General features: G+C 39.2%; 1 protein-coding gene across 2 annotated transcripts in view; it reads left to right on the top strand.

Annotated features, from left to right (window-relative positions):
- The first annotated feature begins 557 nt into the window (after positions 1 to 557).
- MMP2 (matrix metallopeptidase 2 (gelatinase A, 72kDa gelatinase, 72kDa type IV collagenase)) overlaps positions 558 to 21,650 on the top strand; it is a 36,338-nt gene continuing 15,245 nt past the window's right edge. For both annotated transcript variants that reach the window (XM_009584997.1, XM_009584998.1), the window contains exons 1-8: positions 558 to 868; positions 5,178 to 5,404; positions 7,027 to 7,175; positions 9,311 to 9,439; positions 11,048 to 11,221; positions 17,578 to 17,751; positions 19,672 to 19,845; positions 20,985 to 21,140. In XM_009584997.1, coding sequence (XP_009583292.1) covers positions 725 to 868; positions 5,178 to 5,404; positions 7,027 to 7,175; positions 9,311 to 9,439; positions 11,048 to 11,221; positions 17,578 to 17,751; positions 19,672 to 19,845; positions 20,985 to 21,140 — 1,327 coding nt within the window. In that variant the 5' untranslated portion in view covers positions 558 to 724. The remainder of the gene's footprint in view (positions 869 to 5,177; positions 5,405 to 7,026; positions 7,176 to 9,310; positions 9,440 to 11,047; positions 11,222 to 17,577; positions 17,752 to 19,671; positions 19,846 to 20,984; positions 21,141 to 21,650) is intronic.

Genomic DNA, 21,650 nt, shown 5'->3' on the forward strand with positions numbered 1-21,650 from the left:
GCGCTCTGCACACACGTTCTGCACAGACCAGGGAGGGAGGGAGCGACGCTCACGCCAAGCGCGGGTGAGCCCCGTGTACACAGACCTACCGTTTGTGCAGCCTAAGCAGCAGAGGGACAAGAAGCCTCACTCGGCTGCGCTGGCCCGTGCAGGGTCTGCCTCAAAATCCATAATCAAAATGTTTACTGTAATGCGCTGTGTAAGAGTATAACCACACATGGCTAAAGAGATTATTATGTCTGTGGCAAGAAAATGGGCTAAAAAATAATAAAAATACTTAGCCAGGAATATAATATTTAGGAATTTTTTTTTTAATTGAAAATATATGTGGGACACTTCATCTTCAAGATTAAGTCAGATTTTGCTTTTTGCTGCTCTTCTGGCATAACTAAATGCCTTCATATATGCAAATGAGGAGAAAATGTGGCCTCTTTCAGCAGTAATAAGTATCTGCCTGTTGCTACCTTAAAATCACAGCAATCACATCTGGTAACTGCCCTTTTCTCATGTTTCCACTAGTTTTCAGACTTCCTCTTGTGGTAGCTTGAGACTGCGCATCTGGATGTTTTAAACATACAAAGGAATTGCTAGAGCAAGCAAAAGAGAAAACGGTGCAGAGAGTTAAGATGTGCAGATAAGCAACTGGTGCACTGTGCAGCTAAAGTAACGGACAGGCGGTCGGGGAAAATCTTTCTCTGAAGAGGCGAGCACAAGTTCAGGCAGAATGAAGACTCACATTGTCTGTGGCTTCGTTTTTAAAGTACTATTAATCCAAGTATATCTTTTTAACAAAACTTTAGCTGCACCGTCACCAATCATTAAGTTTCCTGGAGACAGCACTCCCAAAACAGACAAAGAACTAGCAGTGGTAAGTGTTGGTTTCATCTTTGCTTCAGATTTATATTGTTGTTTCATGAGCAGATGTTTCTTTCTTGTTTCAGCTGAGGCTAAGGAATGACTGTAGCATTCTCTCCCTAGAGTCTCTGGAAGCGCTAGCTAGCTAGCAAAGATATCAGCTTTCAAAAGTTAAAACTAAAGCCAAGTAATATTTCCTCTCTTAAAATTTTTAAAGCCGGCAAAGAAAGTCTTTTTTTTTTTTTTTTCCTTAAGTCTGAACACAGAAAATAATTTCATTAAATCATTGCGACTATAATCAAAAGATTGCAATGGTAAGAGGGAAGTGGGGCAAATAAGAGACATCTAATTTTTTTACTTAAATCAAGTAGAAATGAGGGCTGTTGAGACTCACTTAATGCATGTATCACAGCTTTCAAAAGTTTGTTTTCCAGATTGTTTACCGTGTGTTGCATAAACACAGCTTTAAGGGACAATTACAATTGAAAGCTGGCTCGAGTTTTAGAAGCCATTGTGACTAGTTTTGACTTTGGAAAAAAATCTCATAAAAGGTTTAAAGAAATATTTTTTTCCAAATTCAATCTGGAACAAAAAAAGGAGTTTGGATTTCGGTGACATTAGAAAATTATAGCTATAACTCTACAGCATTTTATTCAAACCTTGTTTTAGCCCTGTGGACCTTCATAAAAATGACATTATGGGGAGATTTAAGGGGAGATTGAGATGGATTATCCTTATTTTAGCATGTAAATTATAGACATTTCTCTTCTTCAGCAGTAAGTCCATTTTAAGGAAGATTGAGATAAATTATTCTTATTTTAGGACATAGAGGTTTGAAAGTTGGTCACTTTTCTGTAGGAGTTGGTGTGCATCTTGGGAAAGCTTGCCAGGTTAAAGAAGGTCCGGGGGAGGGTCGAGAGAGAATTTCCAGATGGGAGCTGTGGTAGAAAGTTTAGGAAAAACAGACAAACTGACCCAAAAAGGGCACTCCTCAGCCTTTAACAAAACAAATTCAACCAAGCTTTTGCCTTAGCAGCACAGCAGCTAGGGGATGGGCGGGCAGTGCATGTGGGAGAGGAGAGTGGGGTCCCACATGTCTAATAGTAATTTAACTACTCTTAAATAACCTATTTTCTTAGACACAGTCAGGCTTTTATTCAATCACAGCAATCCACATGTCCCCTCATCTGTTTCCTTCGAACAACCTATTTATTATGTGTAGTCAGAGGAAAATTACAAGCTGGTTTAACACTGCAGTTCTCCTTTGTCTTTCTTGTAGTAATCTTGGGTAATGCTAACTGGCTGCCTTTCCCTCACACCCTCCATCGGAACAGCCCCAGCACTCAGCATCAGAACACAAATTGCTATGTTGCAGCTGGACCCTGTTTCATTAATGGGCTGGATCAAAATTCCAGATCACCACAGATCCCTGCTGACTCTGGGGAAACTGAATTTCGCAGCCTAGGCCAAGATGTGGTTTACATAGACACTACATGTTCTTCAAGATTCTCTTCTCATTGAACAGCTGGTTATGTTCATTTCTCATCTTCAGTAAAATCTCCATTTTAGGAAAAACTGAGAGGGGTTAGCTTTTTATTTAGAATCCTAGCAAGTAAAATTCTTTACCATGCCTCATTTTATATTTTTGGTTGTGTATCTTACTCCCAAACCTAAAATGGCAAGAGCAGCATCCTGCTTTTTCAGTAAACTTCAGTTCTGTATAGTCTATATTATACCATGGTACCTCATGGGGAGATGCAAACAGAAGCATAAGAAAATCTATCAAATGACATTAAAATGAAAATTGGGATAAGAACAGATCCACCAAACTGGCCTGTTTATGTTCTTAATGCATTTCACATGATTTCCACCAGGCCCCATTAAGTATGAGTAGACAGAAGCTTAGTGGTAGCAAAGGTGAAACCATTCTGTGTCCATTATTTGCCAGTGCCACAGTCTCCACTGGAGAAATACCACATCAGACATTATAAAAATCACAAAAACTAGGCATAGTCTGTGCTTAGTCAGTAGGTGGATGGAGGACCTTCTGAAGGAAATGGTGTAACATCTTGATTAAATCCTTTTTCTGAGTAAGCTCTGAACCATTTCCTATGCAGGGTAGATGAGGTACGTCTGGACTTAATGAGGTGGTGGTGAAATCCAGGCTTGACCAACTGCAGTCATCAAATATCCTTTGCTATATTTTGCTGATGTAGTGGTCTTACCCCCAGTCTCCTGGGTGAACAGTCAATTAATTAGATACATAAAGTACGGTTTCCCTTAGGAATAGTTCCTGGCACAAGAACTTAAATGTGCAGTCATTTTGTCAGGCTTCTTGTAATCCTCAGTTAGAAATGATTCTTTCTGATATTTCTGATACATTTTTGGCATATATACCTTTACCTTATTTAGGGTGTTTTCCTACCTTGGATTTGTAGTTAATATTTTGGATACAATACCTGAAGGATGCTTCTTCCTCTGCTACAGACCGTTTTATTGGAAAGATCAGTAACTTGCAACCTTCCTGCCTAACAGGAAGGGCAAGGGCATCTATCAGCTCTGTGCCATGCTAAGCACCAATTTGGGTGGCCTACACATCAGTTTGGGAACACCTGCCATTTGACATGGCTGTAGCTTTTCTTTTAGAGCTAGGCATAAAATATTGCAAACTCAGACTTGAGCGTGGAGTTCCTGAAATCTCTGTGCAAGAGAACCATAAGATTCACTTTACTGGATAAAGCCTACAACTCCAGATAGTTTAGTCAAGCTGTTTAGAACCTGTGAATGAAAATAGATAATAATAGATTATTATCATTATGGAAGTACCCAAACTAACATCGTCATCATAATCCATTTATCTATTCCCCAATGAGGATATAAATTCAACAATCTAACACTGTACGTAACCTAAACAGCATCACTGAGCCTATCTGTGCAACAGCCCAAGCTAAGGCAATAGCTTGAGCTACAGGTTTCCTCAAATTCAGTCTGGATCCAAACACCGAATCCAAAACCTCTAGCTAGCCAGCAGTCTGTTTTGTGGCCATGTTTGTTAGTCTCCAGATAGGAACAGGGTTGACAAAGGATTTTATACCGTTGCTGAAGATACAACCGGAAATTTTCTCATTTGCTTCTTGTCGCTCTTTTTCATTTGAATGACTGCGGTTTTATGGCAGGTTTCACCAAGTGCTAGAGACGGCCAGGCATTCTCTCAGGGTTGGTCCCTGCCCCAAGAAGCTCACAGTTATTCTGCCAGTCAACACTGAACCTAAGGGAAAAAATACTAAATACTGAATTGTTTGTGTGAGCTCACTTGTGTATAGCACAAAGGTGGGGACCATGTATGGACCACAGCTGTTTATCTACACTTCAGTTTAACATAAACACACAGCTTATCAACACACATCTGAAAGACATAGCTGCTTACCTGGAACAATTGCCAGGGAACAGGCTAACCCGTTACTCCTCTGGGATTAGAGGCAGCAGCAAACAACAGTCAGACTTTTTTTTTAAATTTTTTTTTTAACTACACTGCACCTGCTAATTAGGTCATACTGATCAAAACGGAAAGTGGAGGAGACTTGGGTGGGTATTATTTTAGATAAGAGATGAAAATAGTTGGATTTCTAAGAAGATATAATTTTGTGATCTGCCACCATGGTTGTATCAGAAAGACCAGTCTGGCCACAATCTGCTGGAGTGTTCGATGGAGTTTTAAGTATGCAGATATTGATTGGCTGCAGTGTCCAGGCAACTGAGATCTTACCAAAGACCACCTTCCTCAGGTCTTTGCAATGTTTGACGCAAAATCAAACACACAACATTCAAATAGCTGTATGCAGTTTGAATAAACAATGCTTTTTTTTTTTCTTGTCAACTAATGTGGTCTCATTTATGTGGTTGCTTTGATACCTTGACAAGTTTCTCAATAATCCATAGAGTCTTCCAGGAAAAGAATACACAAAATCTAAAACTGTAAGCAGATTTATACATCATAAAGAACCAAAAAAGATAAAGCCATTTTTACTTTGTAGTTCTACATTAAAGCTCTATGCTCTACTTACTAATAAAGTAATTCATTAAGTAAAGGTGATAGCTAATAGTGGAAATGATTGCTTAATTAGCAATGTTGTGTGATCAAGGATGGTTTGTGTCAATTAAGGAGATCCTGCTGGTCTCTCAGTTACTAATAATAGTAATTTTGAAAAGAAAACTTGCAGATTACAGACGGAAAGCTAACATGGAATTACAGTATTTATTTGTAATGATTAACTACTTCTTTTATGAATTCTAAAGTCTTTGTTCTGTGCTTTTTTCCCAAGCAATACCTGAATAAATACTATGGGTGCCCAAAAGACAATTGCAATTTATTTGTCCTGAAAGATACTTTGAAGAAAATGCAGAAATTTTTTGGGCTGCCTGAAACGGGAGATTTGGATCAAAATACTATTGAGACAATGAAGAAACCCCGCTGTGGTAACCCAGATGTAGCCAATTACAACTTCTTTCCAAGAAAGCCAAAATGGGAAAAGAATCATATAACATACAGGTACTGACTGGTGAACGTTGGGTTTTGCTCATACATAGCCATAGCGCTTTTGAGAACCAACCAAACAAGACACTTAGAAGTGGAGTAGCTGCTTAGTGGGCTAGACAGGGTTTCTTGAATTAGAATCTCTTTGTGTTTGGATAACAACCAGATGCTTTAGCAAACACCTCTGAGATTTCAAATTACAAAATTTCAGGAATAATCATCTAAAGATCAACTTTATGGTTCTGGTTGAGACTAAAGAGATTTTGGTTTTATTCTTTGCTCTCCTGCAAGCATCCTAAGGGAACTGGAGCAGGAATATCTCACCTGCCCATCTGCTGTGCGGGGGACCACAGTACTTACTGACTGCAGGGGCCATGTAGGAGGACAAACTCCTCTGCATTCAGCAGTCATAAAAATGGAGGTCATCAAATAGATTTCAAAAGAAAACAATGGTATTTCAGATATATACAGACATGATTTAAAGCAAGCTTATTGCAATAGGTTTGGCATGTTTTAATTTCTTACTCTTACTCTGACGAGTTAGGGAGCAATATAGCTCTCACTGAAGTCAGTAATAAAAAAAAAAAAAAATCTCATTACCTTAAGTGGTCCAGGAACAAACTTCTAACACCAATGAGAACAAACAGCAGATTTGTCTTAGCTGCTTGATTTGGTCTGTTGCTTCCTCACAAGTTTTGACTCAAAGCATCCCTCGTTCTGCAACTAGCCTAATAAACACTGAAAAAACACCATGGCGGCTCTCGCAGGCCCCTCTTGCTGATGTGCTTCCTCTGATTCTTCCTCGCTCTCCTTAGGCACAAAGTAGTTTCCCCTCACTATGCACAGCCCCAGCAGCAAAGAACTGGAAACTTGTCTTTACATGGAGGTTAGCTGGCTATAATATAAGGCACTCAGAAGTCCAATGAAAATATATAAAGAAGAAGAAAGCAATGCACTTAAGAGTTTGTCCCTTTCTCATGTCAGGCCTATGGCTCTATCTTACATGCTTTTACCTCCTATTTCGCCATGTATCCTATTGCCAATGTAACCGACATGCTGATAAAGGATTAGCATTCAACTGGGATGAAACAACATACAGCTAACTACAAGGGTGAGGGAGAAGGGCTGTTTTTCTGTTATTATTAAAGAGCAAAACAATCCACACTTGAAACTTTCAGAATGTTATTGAGCTCTTTTTCTGGCAAATAAATCTTATATATCAAGATGTGTTTGTATGTTCATGTCTAAAGTGACAGTATGACTTGCAAGCTAAGCAGTCTACAAAAATGTACATCTCAAATCTAATGGAGCAAAAGAACATAAGGTGATGTCTTGCCAGCACCTCAGCACTGATGCAAAACCCTGAATATTTTGTGCAAGGCCCACTGCCATGCAGGCTTTACAGCCTTTGGCTATATAATTTTCTTCATACTGCTGCATCAATTCCAGAGGAAAATAAATAGTAAGCGCCACATCTAAACACATTTCTGAATCAAAGGAAAGTGTCTAGATCTCACGTGAAGCAGTGTTGCCTCTTAACCGGTTTCACTACTGAGTCTACTCAGCATTTTGATCAGTAAACAACAAACACTGGAAGGGGGTTTATGTGTTATTTAACTGTTCCTCTTACCTCTAAGGATTATAGGCTATACCCCGGATTTGGATCCTGAGACAGTAGATGATGCCTTTGCTCGAGCCTTTCAAGTCTGGAGTGATGTCACACCACTGAGATTTAACCGAATAAACGATGGAGAAGCAGACATTATGATTAATTTTGGCCGATGGGGTATATTTTTCTATTTTTACATATGTTTTTGGTTTTGTTCCTTTCATTAATCCTTAGTATTGGAATGATCTACCCTCAATAAGTAGTATGTGTGAATCTTTCTGGCAAACCTTGTCCTAGTTAGCACTTGGCTTATACAGGCTAAGATCTAGCTTCACTAAGATTTTTTTTTTTCTTTCTTATACATGAGAGAGAGAGAGAGAGAAATATTTATACAACACCCCTATACTATATTTATCTTTCCAAAAGAGAATCGCTAGGGGCAACATTTTATTTTTAAATTTACAAATCAGAAATAGAACTGGGAAATATTGGTACAGATCTTCAGATGATGTGAGCTGGCTTCCTGCCACAGAAGAGAATGGAATGCCATCGTACTGTTTCTTTATAGCTCTATACTTAGTTTTCCAGTGGTAGTGGTGGAGGTCCTAACATATTGGAGCTTAAAAATGGATTTGTGACTTTCAATTTTGACTCCATAGCTGGCCTCTGTTCTTTAGCATAGCAGAATACAGGCCTTCAATGCATTCTTTGGTCTTGAGGAATTTAAAAATATGGATCGTAAGCTAAATTACAGTTTGAGGCCAGCTGATGATAGGTGACTTGATTCATTTTCATTGTACATGCTTTCTCAATTAATTTTGGTTTCCCCTGAAAGAATGTTTATAGCTTTTCAGTGTAAACCTGGGGCATTTTAACTTCTTACGGACAGTAACAGAATTCTTAATACTAATGAAGATACTTGTGCAGCCAATCACTTGGGAGGTAGACTTTGGAAGTGAAGTGAACAGTTCAAAGAATAACTGAGCTCTTTGTAAAAGCCTTCATTTCAAGCTGGTTTTCTTTGCTTTAGCTACTGATGAGTTGACCTTAAAAGCTTCAAAGATTCTGTACAGAATTCGAAACTTCAGATCCTCATCCAGGCTGGCTTGGTTTGCAAAAAAGAAGTCTTACAAAAGCAGAAGTGTTTCTGCTGGTTTTAGTACTTGCTGGTTATAGTCAGCTCAGAAACAGTGGGAGAAGAACTTCTTCCACATTCATTCATTCTTACCACTTTACTGCATATCAGATTCACAGGAGCGGGACATCCACAAGGTTTTTCATTTTTAAGCTTTCTCTTAAGCAAAGGATCTATTTTGAAATAAATGGGAGTAAAGCATCTAATATATGTCAAAATCTTCTCCTTGACAACTGACACACTAGTCTACTGAAATGAATGAACTGAACTAGTATTGGAGAGTGACACCAGCATGAAATCAGTGTAACAGGGTAGAGAATCGGGCCTGTGTATTTAGGGCTTCTGTTAAATGGCAAGACATCAGACCAAAAGGCCTAAAATGATGCAACTGGAGATGCTGGCAGCCAGCTTTGATGCACAGGTCAGTGCGGTGGGAAAGCTATGAATACTAGGGTTATGCCCTTGCCAGCCTGCCTTACCCACATGCGGTGTACTTCCAAGAAAAGCCTACAGTGTAATAACAGGAGAGCTACTAAACCTGCTGTTGCCCTGTGAGCTGCCCGAGTCTCGATGTGGTGGATGTGGAGGAGGAATAGGCTCATTCACAGGACTCGGAGCACTGAATAAGAGCTAGCTTTCCAGAGGCTCACTACTGAGACAGCTGATTTGTTTTCCTGCTCCTGCACAAAGAAAAGAGCACAGCAGTCTGAGGTGCAGCAGAAAAGAGTTGCCTGCAAAAAGAAATCTGCCTTTACTTTCCAATCTCTGTGTTGGAGACTGATAGGAATTATCTGAAAATACCTCTCATCTACAATGTTTATTTTACAGCTCCTACCAGTCTCCATTGAGAAATGGCAGTATGTATGCAGTCATACATCTAATGCACAACATTTCACTGTTCTTCACTGCCTTTGATTCCTTTCCACAATACTTACAAGATATAAAATAACATGCTGTGACAACTGCAGTACTGACACTTAATGTTCTTTGTAAGAACTGGCTTCTTCTCTTCTGGTTCAGTCTTGCCAGCACAACCCATACCAATAAATTCACTCACTAGAGTATTCTGCTGCTGTCTTGGATGGGAAAGTACGCATGATAATCATCATTCATGTATAGACTCTGACAGAGTTGAGGTCATTAGAAACTGCTCTTTTTTGTCTGCTTTCTCGTGCAGAACATGGTGACGGCTATCCATTTGATGGCAAAGATGGTCTCCTGGCTCATGCCTTTGCACCAGGGCCAGGAATTGGAGGAGACTCCCATTTTGATGATGATGAACTGTGGACTCTTGGAGAGGGGCAAGGTACCAGACTTTTTAATGTTTCAGAACATATGGCCTGCTGGCTGCTATGTTTTAATGCTGTTTCAGGGCACTGCACTAAATGTTTTCATTGACATGTCAAAAAATGTTAGGAGATGGAAATTAATTTATACAATTTACATTGTTCTCTACAAAATGTTTATGTAATTCCTAAATAAATGTTACCTAGGATTTCCCTTTCTGTTCCTCTACTATTGCCCCTCCAAAAACTGAATTAATAAGGGGCCTGATGCTGCACAACCTTCATGAATTGTGGGAAAAGTACAAAGCCACAACTATGATTTTGAATGCTTCAGTTCTCAGGGACTGAAACTACAATACCTTTAAGTTCATTTGTAAGAGGCAGACTGGCCAGTGCTTTTAGGCTGACATACCCTTTTTAAGATGACTTAAGCTGTGGCTCCAGTTGTTAAAAATGGAACCATCCATCCGAATAAGGATTTATATACTCACGGTATCTGTCAAAAACAAATGGAATATAAATCCCTCATGCTGATGACTGAAACAAAATCAACAAACTGTGGATTAAGAACATCTCTTTAACAGGCAGTTTGCCATACCCTTTAGAAGAAAACAACTGAAGTCCAGATAACATCACCTGAACTAGAAAAACAAGACCAAGTATTAGTAGTTTGAAACCTCTTTTTTCTGCTTGAACTTTGCCACAATCATATAGTACTAATTATAATTCTTCTACTGTAAAATAATTTGGAAAATTTAGAATAGGAATGCAAACTCATGTTTGCCTTTCATTTCAAATTCTAGTTTTCTCAGCTGTCCTCCCATTGAAAAAAATAATTGAACTTTAATACCAAAATAGTCAACTTCCTTCTGTTTTGCTTTCTTCTAACTTAGCAGAAGCATTGACTGGGAGCTTTATTAACTGGACTGGATCCCTGCCTCAGACTAACAACGAACAGGAGGAAACTGTTTTCCATATTAGTGGAAATACTGCACAAGCATCCAGTTAGTTACTGCCATTAAAAGGAATGCTATGGATAAGTGAATTATCTATACATTAACATACATTACAGCACCAGTACTGTAGTCTTAGGACTACATGTGACAAACTGAAATAAAACCCAGGATCTGGGTGTGTGTGCGTTACCACCCTATCCCCCAGTGCCGCAGCAGATCTCATTCAAGTCGAATTGGAAATACCAAAGTGGTTTATGAGGCACGAGGCATGTTCAGCTCATACTCAACTGCTGCCTGGAACCTTTCAAATTATACTGAACATTTTAGATGATATTACCAAAGAAACTAAATTACTAAATGTATTAACAGCATGTTTATGAGTTTGCATTGCCATAGTAACAACAACATATATATTTTTCTGGGCTGATTGTAAGGACTGTTCATTCTAACACTTCACCATGAGTAATATCCATGTAATTCCTTCAGAATTACCACTTATTATTTCAGCTATGATCATCTTGCCAATAGAGAGACCAACAGCATATTGAATTTCAAAGTGGAAATTCAGACTGCATTTCTATACCAATGTCCTCCAGGAGAAGATGTCCAGAAATTGTATTTTTTTATATCAGTTGGTGGCTAATTTCACCACTGCATTTGTTCTCTTTACAGTGGTTAGAGTGAAGTATGGAAATGCAGATGGTGAATACTGCAAATTTCCCTTCTGGTTCAATGGCAAGGAATACAACAGCTGCACAGACGCAGGACGCAGCGATGGATTCCTCTGGTGTTCCACAACCAAAGACTTTGATGCAGATGGCAAATACGGCTTTTGTCCCCACGAGTGTAAGTGGATCATTGTTTCTACTGTTTCTTCCTGGTAGACTGTTCCCTACTTATTTTGCCCATCCACTTCTCCTGGTACTTTTTTCACTTCCTTTCTGGCAGATTTAGATTTACTGCTCTTTAATATCTCCTCAGTATCTAAGCAGACAAAACTCCCTAAAGGCTCCCTTGGTATAGAAGAGTTTATAACCGATGATGACCCAGGCCAGGGCATTTCTCTAAAAACAAGGACATATTGAAGATATGGCCCCACATATACATCAAACACACTACGGGTTCAGTTTCATGATCCAGGAAAGACAACCACCTTTTAGAGTAAGGATAGGGCCAAATTTGGAGATGGAGCACACTAAATGACAGAAATCTCTCCCTAAATTGCAGGCCATTCCACTAACAATTGCAATTGCATCTCCTTCAAGAGCAGTAACTGACAAAAACTAGCAGTTAAGGATAAAACCCATTAAGCCAAACTTCTATAACTTCGCATACTGATTTCACCAACTGGTGGCCCAGGTCCGCTGAGTCTGGGGGCCCTTTTAGTGCAACCTGACACTATTATTTTCACAAATCACCCTTTAAATGACCTTATACTGCTTTTCCTATTAAAAAATGGTTGAATTTCAAGTGAGTATCTATGCTGGTACAAAGTTATTTATATGTTGGTACATTGCAAATTGCTAGCCAGGAGAGCACTCACATTTTTAGAATTCAGGTTTTTATTTTTAACGCAGGTCTCCGGACTCTTACTCATGAAGCAGTTCCAACAGCTCACTTTAGATAGAGGAATGACACTGCATTTCAGAAATCATAACTCTATATCAGTATCTGTACAAAACTATTAGAGGGTCTAGGAAAGCTAAGATCATACTTAATTCCTACTGTTTTAGAATGTGAACAGAATCCTCTGTTTCACAAGCAGTTTATTTCATATTTGGAAACAGTCATTTACAGATTAGACGATGTGTATAATGCTTTCATGTAGCCATAACTTTTTAAAAATATACACAGTATGATGATCGTGCCCCTGTACTCGGCACTGGTGAGGCTGCACCTCGAATCCTGTGTTCAGTTTTGGGCCCCTCACTCCAAGAAGGACATTGAGGTGCTGGAGCGTGTCCAGAGAAGGGCAACGAAGCTGGTGAAGGGCCTGGAGCACAAGTCTGATGAGGAGCGGCTGAGGGAACTGGGGCTGTTTAGCCTGGAGAAGAGGAGGCTGAGGGGAGACCTCATCGCGCTCTACAACTACCTGCAAGGAGGTTGTAGCGAGGTGGGGGTCGGGCTCTTCTCCCAAGTAACAAGCGACAGGACGAGAGGAAATGGCCTCAAGTTGCGCCAGGGGAGGTTTAGACTGGACATTAGGAAAAACTTCTTTACTGAAAGAGTGGTCAGGCCTTGGAACAGGCTGCCCAGGGAAGTGGTGGAGTCACCATCCCTGGAGGTATTTAAAAGATGTGTAGATGAGGCGCTTAGGGACATGGTTTAGTGGGCATGGTGGTGTTGGGTTGACGGTTGGATTCGATGATCTTAGAGGTCTTTTCCAACCTTAATGATTCTATGATTCTATGATTATCTTTCAAATGAAATTATGACAATGTTTCCTGTTAAACATTGGGAACATATATTTATACGCCTGACAATTTTGATGAGTCTACTAGATATAAGATTTCGGACAATTTATTATTATATGAGTGTTAATTTGATCTCCTGTATATCACACAGCAGGAAACCTTTAGAGAAACAATTAAGTATAATTGGCTGTAGCCTACTGTGCTAATTTATCAGCAGTGAGAAGAGTAGAGAAGGTAAGGGGCTTTTAACCGCTTGTTCCATCTCCTGTTTGCCAGCTCTAGTGCTGGCACCTATATTCATGGACATGCCCAGTACTGCAGTTTCCCGGATTCACTTTTTTTCCTTTTGTACATAACACATTGATATAAGCTTTTGGCAGCAGGGAGTGTTTCATCACTCATGTTACCTTATGTCCTGAGCAATGGACCCACAGGGTCACTAAAACTCCTGCCTGCTACTGCTGTGTCATAACAAATAGTACGAGAGTTATGAAAGAGAATGAAACAGAAAACAATGGAGCTTTTGTTGGACGCATGCTAATCCCACTTGGAACAATAGTACTAAACTTATTTATAATATTAGGGCTACATGTAGTCAGTACAAGGAAAGAGAATGCAGATTGCTGAAAGAGAATTAGTGATGCTTAAGATGCAAAGCTAACAAAACAAGACATGTTCAGGGTTTTGCCAAACCAAGAATGCACAAGCACAGCCCGACATGTCCCAGGCAAGCCTCAACGAGTACTGTAAAAACACATGTATGTGCATTAATACGTTTGTGTCAGTTAAGTACACATAATTTTTCGAAAGATGCGTATATAGAAAAGTTCAGATACCCTATCTTCAAAACTTCTGTGGTATCCTATTGTAGCCAAACACTAAATGGATTCCTGCTTGACAAATTTTGGGGATTTCTCAAGTTCATTTGCAAGACCATACAGTTTCCAATATAAGATTACAAATTTTCTGCATCAGGATGCTAGTGGTTTGCAAAAATAATTTGTTGTAGAACATACCAGTCTTCTAGCCCTAATGTGATAAAAAAAATATTCTTTAATTTCCTAATTGCCCGTTATAGATCACATCTAGAGCTGGGATCTACCATGGTGACAGCTATTTATACGACTATAGGGGATGAACAAGCAGAAGTGTGAACTTTTAACAGACTTCAGTTAATAAAAAAAAAGTTATCATTAGTTACATGACTTTCAGAACTGGCTTCTTTAGCCTAACATTTACTTCAGTAGATTATATATGTGCACACACACATACCCACACAATCATTTTTTCCTAAAACTTTGCCATCTCCTTCATTCCCCACCTTTCCCCAAATCTCCTCGCCCTCAGGTTAATCCTTCCAGCTGGAAAAGAGCAAAATTGGGCTTATTTCTTTAAAATACCCCAAATGCTAAGATGTAGTCAGAACAAAGTCCGGATTATAGGTAGCTGGACAAACCGAGATCCACATACCCTGGCTGATGCCTTTGTAAAATCCCAAAGTCATACAAGACTGAAAATGTAAGCAGTGAAGCACTCTCAGGGAGAGTTGGTTCTGGAAGTTGATGTTCCTGGAAATGCTTGTGTCAAGGTTACTGAAATGGAACAGAAGGTTTTCAGCCTTTTGTTTCTGATGTAATTGTTTCGCAAGATCCTTGAACAGTTATGCACAGATGTTTCTTATTAAATTCAGAGCAGCATTGTTCACTCATTATTCCAAGACACCATTGCTAAAACCCGGCTAATAAATTCAGATAGGGGAGGATTTACATCACAGAGTCTGTGTTGGGGGCAACATTCCTAGTTGTCAGTGTTTGTTTCTCCCCTATTTAAATTGAAGTTAGTTTCAATTCTTCTTGTTACAGAGCCACACTGTGTATTTGGAAACATTTTTAAAGCTATGGTACTGCACCAGGCTTTTCTAAAGTTAATCCGAGATCTGTACCCTAATTTTATATACTGATTCAACTACCATTTGTCAAAGCAGAAGAAGGGAAAGCAGAAAGTTATCTACCTACTACACAAACCTTACGCAGGTGTGCTGAACCCCTCCTTTGCCATATGGGATCAAGGGATCTTGAATCTCTCTACCAAACTCCACTGCCACTACAGGAGGTTTACGCTCCTTTGGTCCGCTGATATCTAACGTTACGATATCTGTACTCTGCCTGTACCTCCCTCACACTGGTCACAGCTCATGTAGGCTGCTGCTCAACTGCTCTCCCAGGCAGAACCCTCATGCAGCTGCAGCTACCTCCACCTTGGATCTGTGCTGCCGGGTTTTTAGCAGCCTTCCAGCCTGAGGTTTCCTTACATCACAACTGGCTGATTTTTCTGAGAAGAGCTAACAGCGCAGTGCAGCTCACAGATTAGTAATGTCCAGTCTGAATCTGCTCTCACATCAGCATATCTTCACTGATTTTTAAATTGCTGAGCTTTCCATGATGCAGAACAAGAGTCAGGCCCTTTAAGATCCCCTTACAAGTAAATAAAGCCTTTGTTTTGTTTTGGGGGAAACTGACCTAGTCTCTGTCTTCAACTTTCATTTACATTAAAGCAAAGAATTTTCTAGTTAAGGCAGGGGAGGGTAGGGGGAGGATTTGAAAACTTAATAAACCGTTGTTGTAACCATCACATGATGTTACCTCAAGCAAAATGAAAAACTGCATTTTGACTGTGACTCAGAAAGTCTCCATGCAAAGCAGTAAGAGATTGACTTTCCATAAGGTTTTTGCAACTTAGCCACATTTAAACCAATAGAAAAGGCTATTAAAATACAGAGTTTGCCAGACCTAGAGCTGGAATCAGCTCATGTGGTAAATGAGTCATCTAAACAACTCAGTTTAATTTTGCCTTCCAGTTCTATCATTTCTTTACAAAAAAAGAAAGTCTTTCTCCAATCACAATAGCCACAGTCCTAGTTAATGCATGTTTCCTAACTTATTACAGCATCTGAGACAAATACAAACATTTGCAGCTTACTATTTTGGGGAGGCACAGTGTGTGTTGGAGTTATCTTGATGAGCACCTTTTGCCTGTGTGACTGCTTCCATGTCCAGGATGCAGAAGGATACAGATGAGAGCTCGGCCAGATCAGAAGTTCAGCGAACTTGCAGGCTGAGCCAGGCCTGCAAAGCTCAAGTCCTCCCCATAGTGGGACTGGAACTTACCTCAGTTACTTACTGGTTCATGCCCCTGATACTGTGGCCAATTACTGATTTAAGTAGAAAAGGCAAAATGAATCATCTGTGTCACAATACCCCATCGTTAGAACCCTTCCCAGTCACCCTTCAGCCAGAAAAGGTCTTGGGTTTTTATTTATTACTACTCTAAAAAGTGAAGCATGCTCATAAACAATGTCTCTTCCCATCGGCGTATCAGACTAAGAAAAGGCAAAACCCCTCAAGTCCTACACAAAGACACTGAGGCTACAATGGCTTTTTGGTCATCAAAAGCGACAACAGCAAAATTAGAAATAACCTGCCAAGCCTTCCCACATACGCGTTTGTGTTTTAGCTGTAACTTTAAACTGGGGGAAGGAGAGGGAGAAAGGTGTCCCCTTGGGCACCTTAAAAAAGGCAAATCATGCATACTTTACACTGGGAATTCAAACAGAGGTGTTTCATTCTGAGGTGCTGTTCTTAAATCTCAAGCACGTGGCTGCATGAAGGACTTTTTGTCTCTGTTCAGTGCAAGGCCTGGCCTGGTTTGTTGCCCTCACGGTTTCCTCTCACCAGCACATGGCACTCACAGACAATGTCCTACCACTGAGGTTTTCCACAGACAGAGCAGCCAAGAAAAGACACAGGCAGATTCACAAGATGTCAGGTGCTCCAAGCCACCTGCATTTTCATGTAATTCAATCTGGACATACATTTTTTAAATAGCAGCATAAGAAATGTTATCTGTCTTCCTCTAGATATTCCAGAAAGTTTACTAAAATCCTAAAACAGATCCCAGAACTCTTGATTCAGTTTAATCTATATTCCTTCATCCACAAGAGAGATTTCTGGTTCTCAGGGTTGAGCCATGGGGCCTTGTTTGTGTATAAACAACCCCTAGAAGACTAATACACTACATTCAGGAACATTAACGAAGCAAAAGACAGAAGCCCTCCAGTGTTGAGCTTTGTCGGAGAAGTCGTATTTGTCCTGTCTTGCTTATCTATTGAGTGCCTGAGCCCAGCTGCATAGATTCTCAGAAATGAGAAGCAAAGCCTAGAGGAAAAGCCTACAGGGTATTATCTGACTTTAATTCTACTGTATGTCAGCATCTTAAAGAAACTGAAAATGTACACAGATGGCCATTAGGAAAAACTGATCTGGCTTGTCCGTGGCTCTGTACAAAGGTTGCCATTCTAGTTAACATTTTTGATGCAAGGTAAATGAATCAGCAAAGCACTAAGGAGCACGAGTGACTTTCCCACCATCCTCTTTCTAAATGTTGTTTCAAGAAAGGATATTAATTTTATGTTATGAGGCAGGCTATAAAGGATTCACACAATTCAAACCACATACAAGCAGCTTGGTAGAATTTTCTTCATTCCCAGTTCATTTATAAAGATCAATCAGTCATTCCTTTCTAGACACTTGTGAGATTGTAACATCCCTTGTCTATCTTGCCAAAGCATTTCATTGTTGGTGTAAAATAGAGGTTGTAAGTGTGAACTGCACCACGCACAACGGCTGACACCTCTGTCAAGACCTTCGCACGTTACCATTGGCACATTGTGATTCCTCGTTGATATTGAGCATTGCGTATTGACATTTTTCTCTTTCGTTCTCCCTACAGCACTTTTTACAATGGGCGGCAATGGTGACGGGCAGCCATGCAAATTTCCCTTTAAATTTCAAGGCCAATCCTATGACCAGTGCACAACAGAAGGCAGGACAGATGGATACCGATGGTGTGGAACCACTGAGGACTACGATAGAGATAAGAAATATGGATTCTGTCCAGAGACTGGTACGAGGACCAGTTGTTTGCATAACACGGTCTAATTTGTCATTGTTTTAAGCAACAAAACTCTCCTTTTTTACACCTTCACCAGAGCATACAAAAGTTGATGAGTTAGGCAGAATTTCAGCATAGGTGGCCACGGAAGTAACTAGAACAGGAGCGATCTATGTAAACGATACGGTATGCTGTAGCACACCAAGTTTATCAGGGATACACCAATGTCATTGAATCATAGGACTAAATGTCTACGCTGCAGGATAATTATGAGTAGATTACAATTTGTTAATGGCCCTGGAAAAGAAGTCAGAAGAAAGCATGAATAATATTTTAGCTTAATACTTACCATTTACACTTGAAAAAAGAAATCCTGTTTAGTATGTTAAGCTTGAGTTAATAGATCTTTTCAGCAATTCAAAAGAACTAAGTGAAACGGTTTAGCCAGGAAAATAGATTTCTGCTTTCTTCACAATTTTTTATACTTTTGAACTTGAGTTTTATTACAAAAAGGAACAAAAATTAATTTATAGCCTTGTATAGCTTGGCAAGTGTTCAATTTTAGGATAGACTACAGCCATAAGTATTTAGACTGTATAAGTTAGCTATGGCAGTTCTAAAACCTCAGGCCTTTAACAGAGCCAAGGTGAAGCTACATTCACCCTGTAGCACCCTGAAGCTACATTCAAATGTACATGCACCCTGTTTTTTGAGTCTTTTGAAAAACACCCTAACCATTTGCAATAGGGATTCGATGTGTTGGTATTTGGCTTCCTGTTACTTTTGACAACCAGGTGTAACCTTTCAGTTTTACTTCACAGATATTTTAAAAAAAAAAAAATTAAAGGAAAGGATCAAATTCATTTAACTTGCTACACACTTAGGAAGAGAAAAATCGAAAGGATAGTTCAACAAACAAAAGAACCAATATATCTTGAATCAATATATCCAAAGTTCTAGGTAACACAGTCTCTATCACTGGGACCAAGAAATAAGTTTAAGCCTTTTTTTCAGCATAAAAGATTATTGCTTGAGGTAGCTTGAGGTAGATTTTTTTTTTTTTTTAAACTTCTGGCTTAATAATTAATAATAATGAATGAGAAATAAATAATAATAAATAATTAGGGACACAACCAGCTTTGCCTCTGTGTTGCTCTGTGTACCTTCCCACAAGATAGACCATAATTTTAAAGGAACTGTAATTGCCGGGTAGCAGCGTAAATGGAATTTAAATGAGAACACACTTAGGGGAAAATTTACAAGTTTTTGCGAAAATACTGGTTAAAAAAAAAGTCATGCACGTTTGATATCCTTTTCTTCAGAAAATGTTTAAAATCATATGCCTTTAAACTTTAAACCCGGCTGCCAGCATAAAACAATTCCTTAATTTATTTGATATGACTCCTCTTCTGGACCTTTGGGTTTTGGTTTGTTTTTTTTTTTTTTTTTTTTTTTTACTTCAAAGCTTATACTTCAGTGGGACACCTACTACCCAGGTGGATACTCAACAGCCCTTTAACCTTTCTGACACTAAACCTACCTTTGACCTATTTGAGACACACTTTAAAATATCACCAGGAAAGACCATCAAAATGACAACACAAAGATACTTGCTACACAATCACCTTCCACAAAACTGTTAACTGCTGCTTTCTCAGAGCTGTGAACGTGAGTCCAGGGCTCATCCTTAATCCATCCAAAACTATTGTCAAGTTCATTGCAATGGCAATGCTTAGACGTTTTTTCTTTTTTTCTGTGTCAGACAATTTTCTTTTCAAATATTACTTTTAATCTTACTCCTCACGTTCTTAAGAGGATTGCAGATTTTCTGCTTGCTTTCTGGTTTTAATGTGTAGTTTAGGAGAAGATGCATCAGCTTAATCTCACAAAAGAGATTCCCTGCTCATTGTGTTTTTCTGTCGTTTTTCACAGCCATGTCAACAGTTGGTGGAAATTCAGAGGGAGCCCCTTGTGTGTTCCCCTTCATCTTCCTTGGGAATAAATACGAGTCCTGTACGAGTGCAGGTCGCAATGATGGCAAGCTGTGGTGCGCTTGCACCAGTAGCTATGATGATGACCGCAAGTGGGGCTTTTGTCCAGATCAAGGTAACACAGTTTGTCAGAGCAATACAATGGTAACAGTGATGACATCACACTTACGATGATTTCATTCTCATACTTATCACTCCTGTCTGGTTACAGTACTTCTCCCTAGCCTGAAATCTGAGCAAAAACCCTACATTTAAATGTGAGACTATTGTTAAAGAGTCAGTCCCAGAGCTCATCTGCATGAAACATTCAGCTTTTCTAAAATTACAATGATGAAGTATCTTTCCAAAATATAAAACCCAAAACCATTTAATAAATAAATAAATGTTTTTCTCATCACCAGTTTTTCCTTCCAAGGCTGAAAACCACAAGTACTATAGTATTTCACTAGTATGTAATAATTATACTCTGATATTGGCCAAATTACGAACAAATGCTAAATGTAAAAAATTAATACATTTGTGACTGATATTGCCAAAGATGAAAAACGTTTAAAAAAAATGAGAGAGACAGCATAAAGTTTGTATGGTGAATATCAGTATTTGAAGTTATTTTGGCTAATCTTTGTCCTTATTTGTAACATGGGTAAAATTAAATATAGCAAAAGGCTTTTTACATATTTACAAACAAATGCTAGATTCAGGCTTCTCTTTTAGGAGGAAAATAACTGCCAAATTTCAGAGACTGTTTGGGCATAATTGATAAAATGTCACCCTAGGAGAAAAGATTTTTTTTAACCTAACAATATTTGGTACAACAGTACTGATTCAGGCTCTGTTCACAGACACACAGGTAGACAAACCTGTTTATCACTTACATGCCATTTCATGATGAAAAGTAAGATTTGAGGTCTAGATTGCTAGTTTAGTTCTTCTGTGCTTAAAAAAAAAAGTCTGATGTTATTTGCTACACTTCCTTTTGTCACAGAAGTATTAAGACTGTGGTCAAAGTCACTTGCATGTGAGACAGCAGCAAATATCAGCTACAGAAGTTTTAGAATCTCTCTAACGAAATGTCATTTCTGGCAATATGTATGACATTCACCATTGGAGGCTGTAAATACCAATTATGATATTTATTATTGGGAGATCTTTGATGGGTAGCAAGGAAAATAAAATTGTAAGATTATGAATAACCTCTGTGGTACACTTCTATTTAGATGCAAGCAGCTAATACTATCTTGCTATGTTACTCAGGATACAGTCTCTTCTTGGTTGCTGCTCATGAATTTGGCCATGCTATGGGATTAGAGCACTCTGAGGATCCAGGAGCTCTTATGGCTCCTATCTACACCTACACCAAGAACTTTCGACTTTCTCAGGATGACATTAAAGGGATCCAGGAGCTATATGGTAAAGTCCTCCCTCGCCAGCAGAATTCCTCAGAAAAGCATGAAGCACGGGTTGAAATCTGGGACTCAGAACTTGCAGTAAATTACATACTGCACAATACCACCAACGCCAGAAACATCCTCTGTTCCTTCCTCCCTGCTTTCTTCCTGTTATTACCAGGGCTCCTACTTCAATCAAATATCACTATTTAAGGACAAGAGGTCACTAAATTTACTGAACTAACAAGAGTCCCAAAACTCCCCATAACCAAACCTTTAGATGAAAATTTCTAATGCCTTTACTGGGACAATGAAATGCTGTGCTTTTCTCTAGCTTGAAATACCTGATGTGAGTGGGTCTGCGTGTTATTGTGTACAACACTCTGAGCTTCTCAGATTGCAACTCCCTGTAAGGGGAAGGAAATTGTTTCCTGTCCCAGCTTGGAAACAGTTCACATTGCCTTCCCACAACAATTCAAGCTGTACCGTCACAATAACATTTGTAGATAGTGTGTAGGATCTGATACTTCAA

The sequence above is a fragment of the Fulmarus glacialis genome, unplaced genomic scaffold (assembly GCF_000690835.1).
Source record: "Fulmarus glacialis isolate BGI_N327 unplaced genomic scaffold, ASM69083v1 scaffold10829, whole genome shotgun sequence".
NCBI lineage: Eukaryota > Metazoa > Chordata > Aves > Procellariiformes > Procellariidae > Fulmarus > Fulmarus glacialis.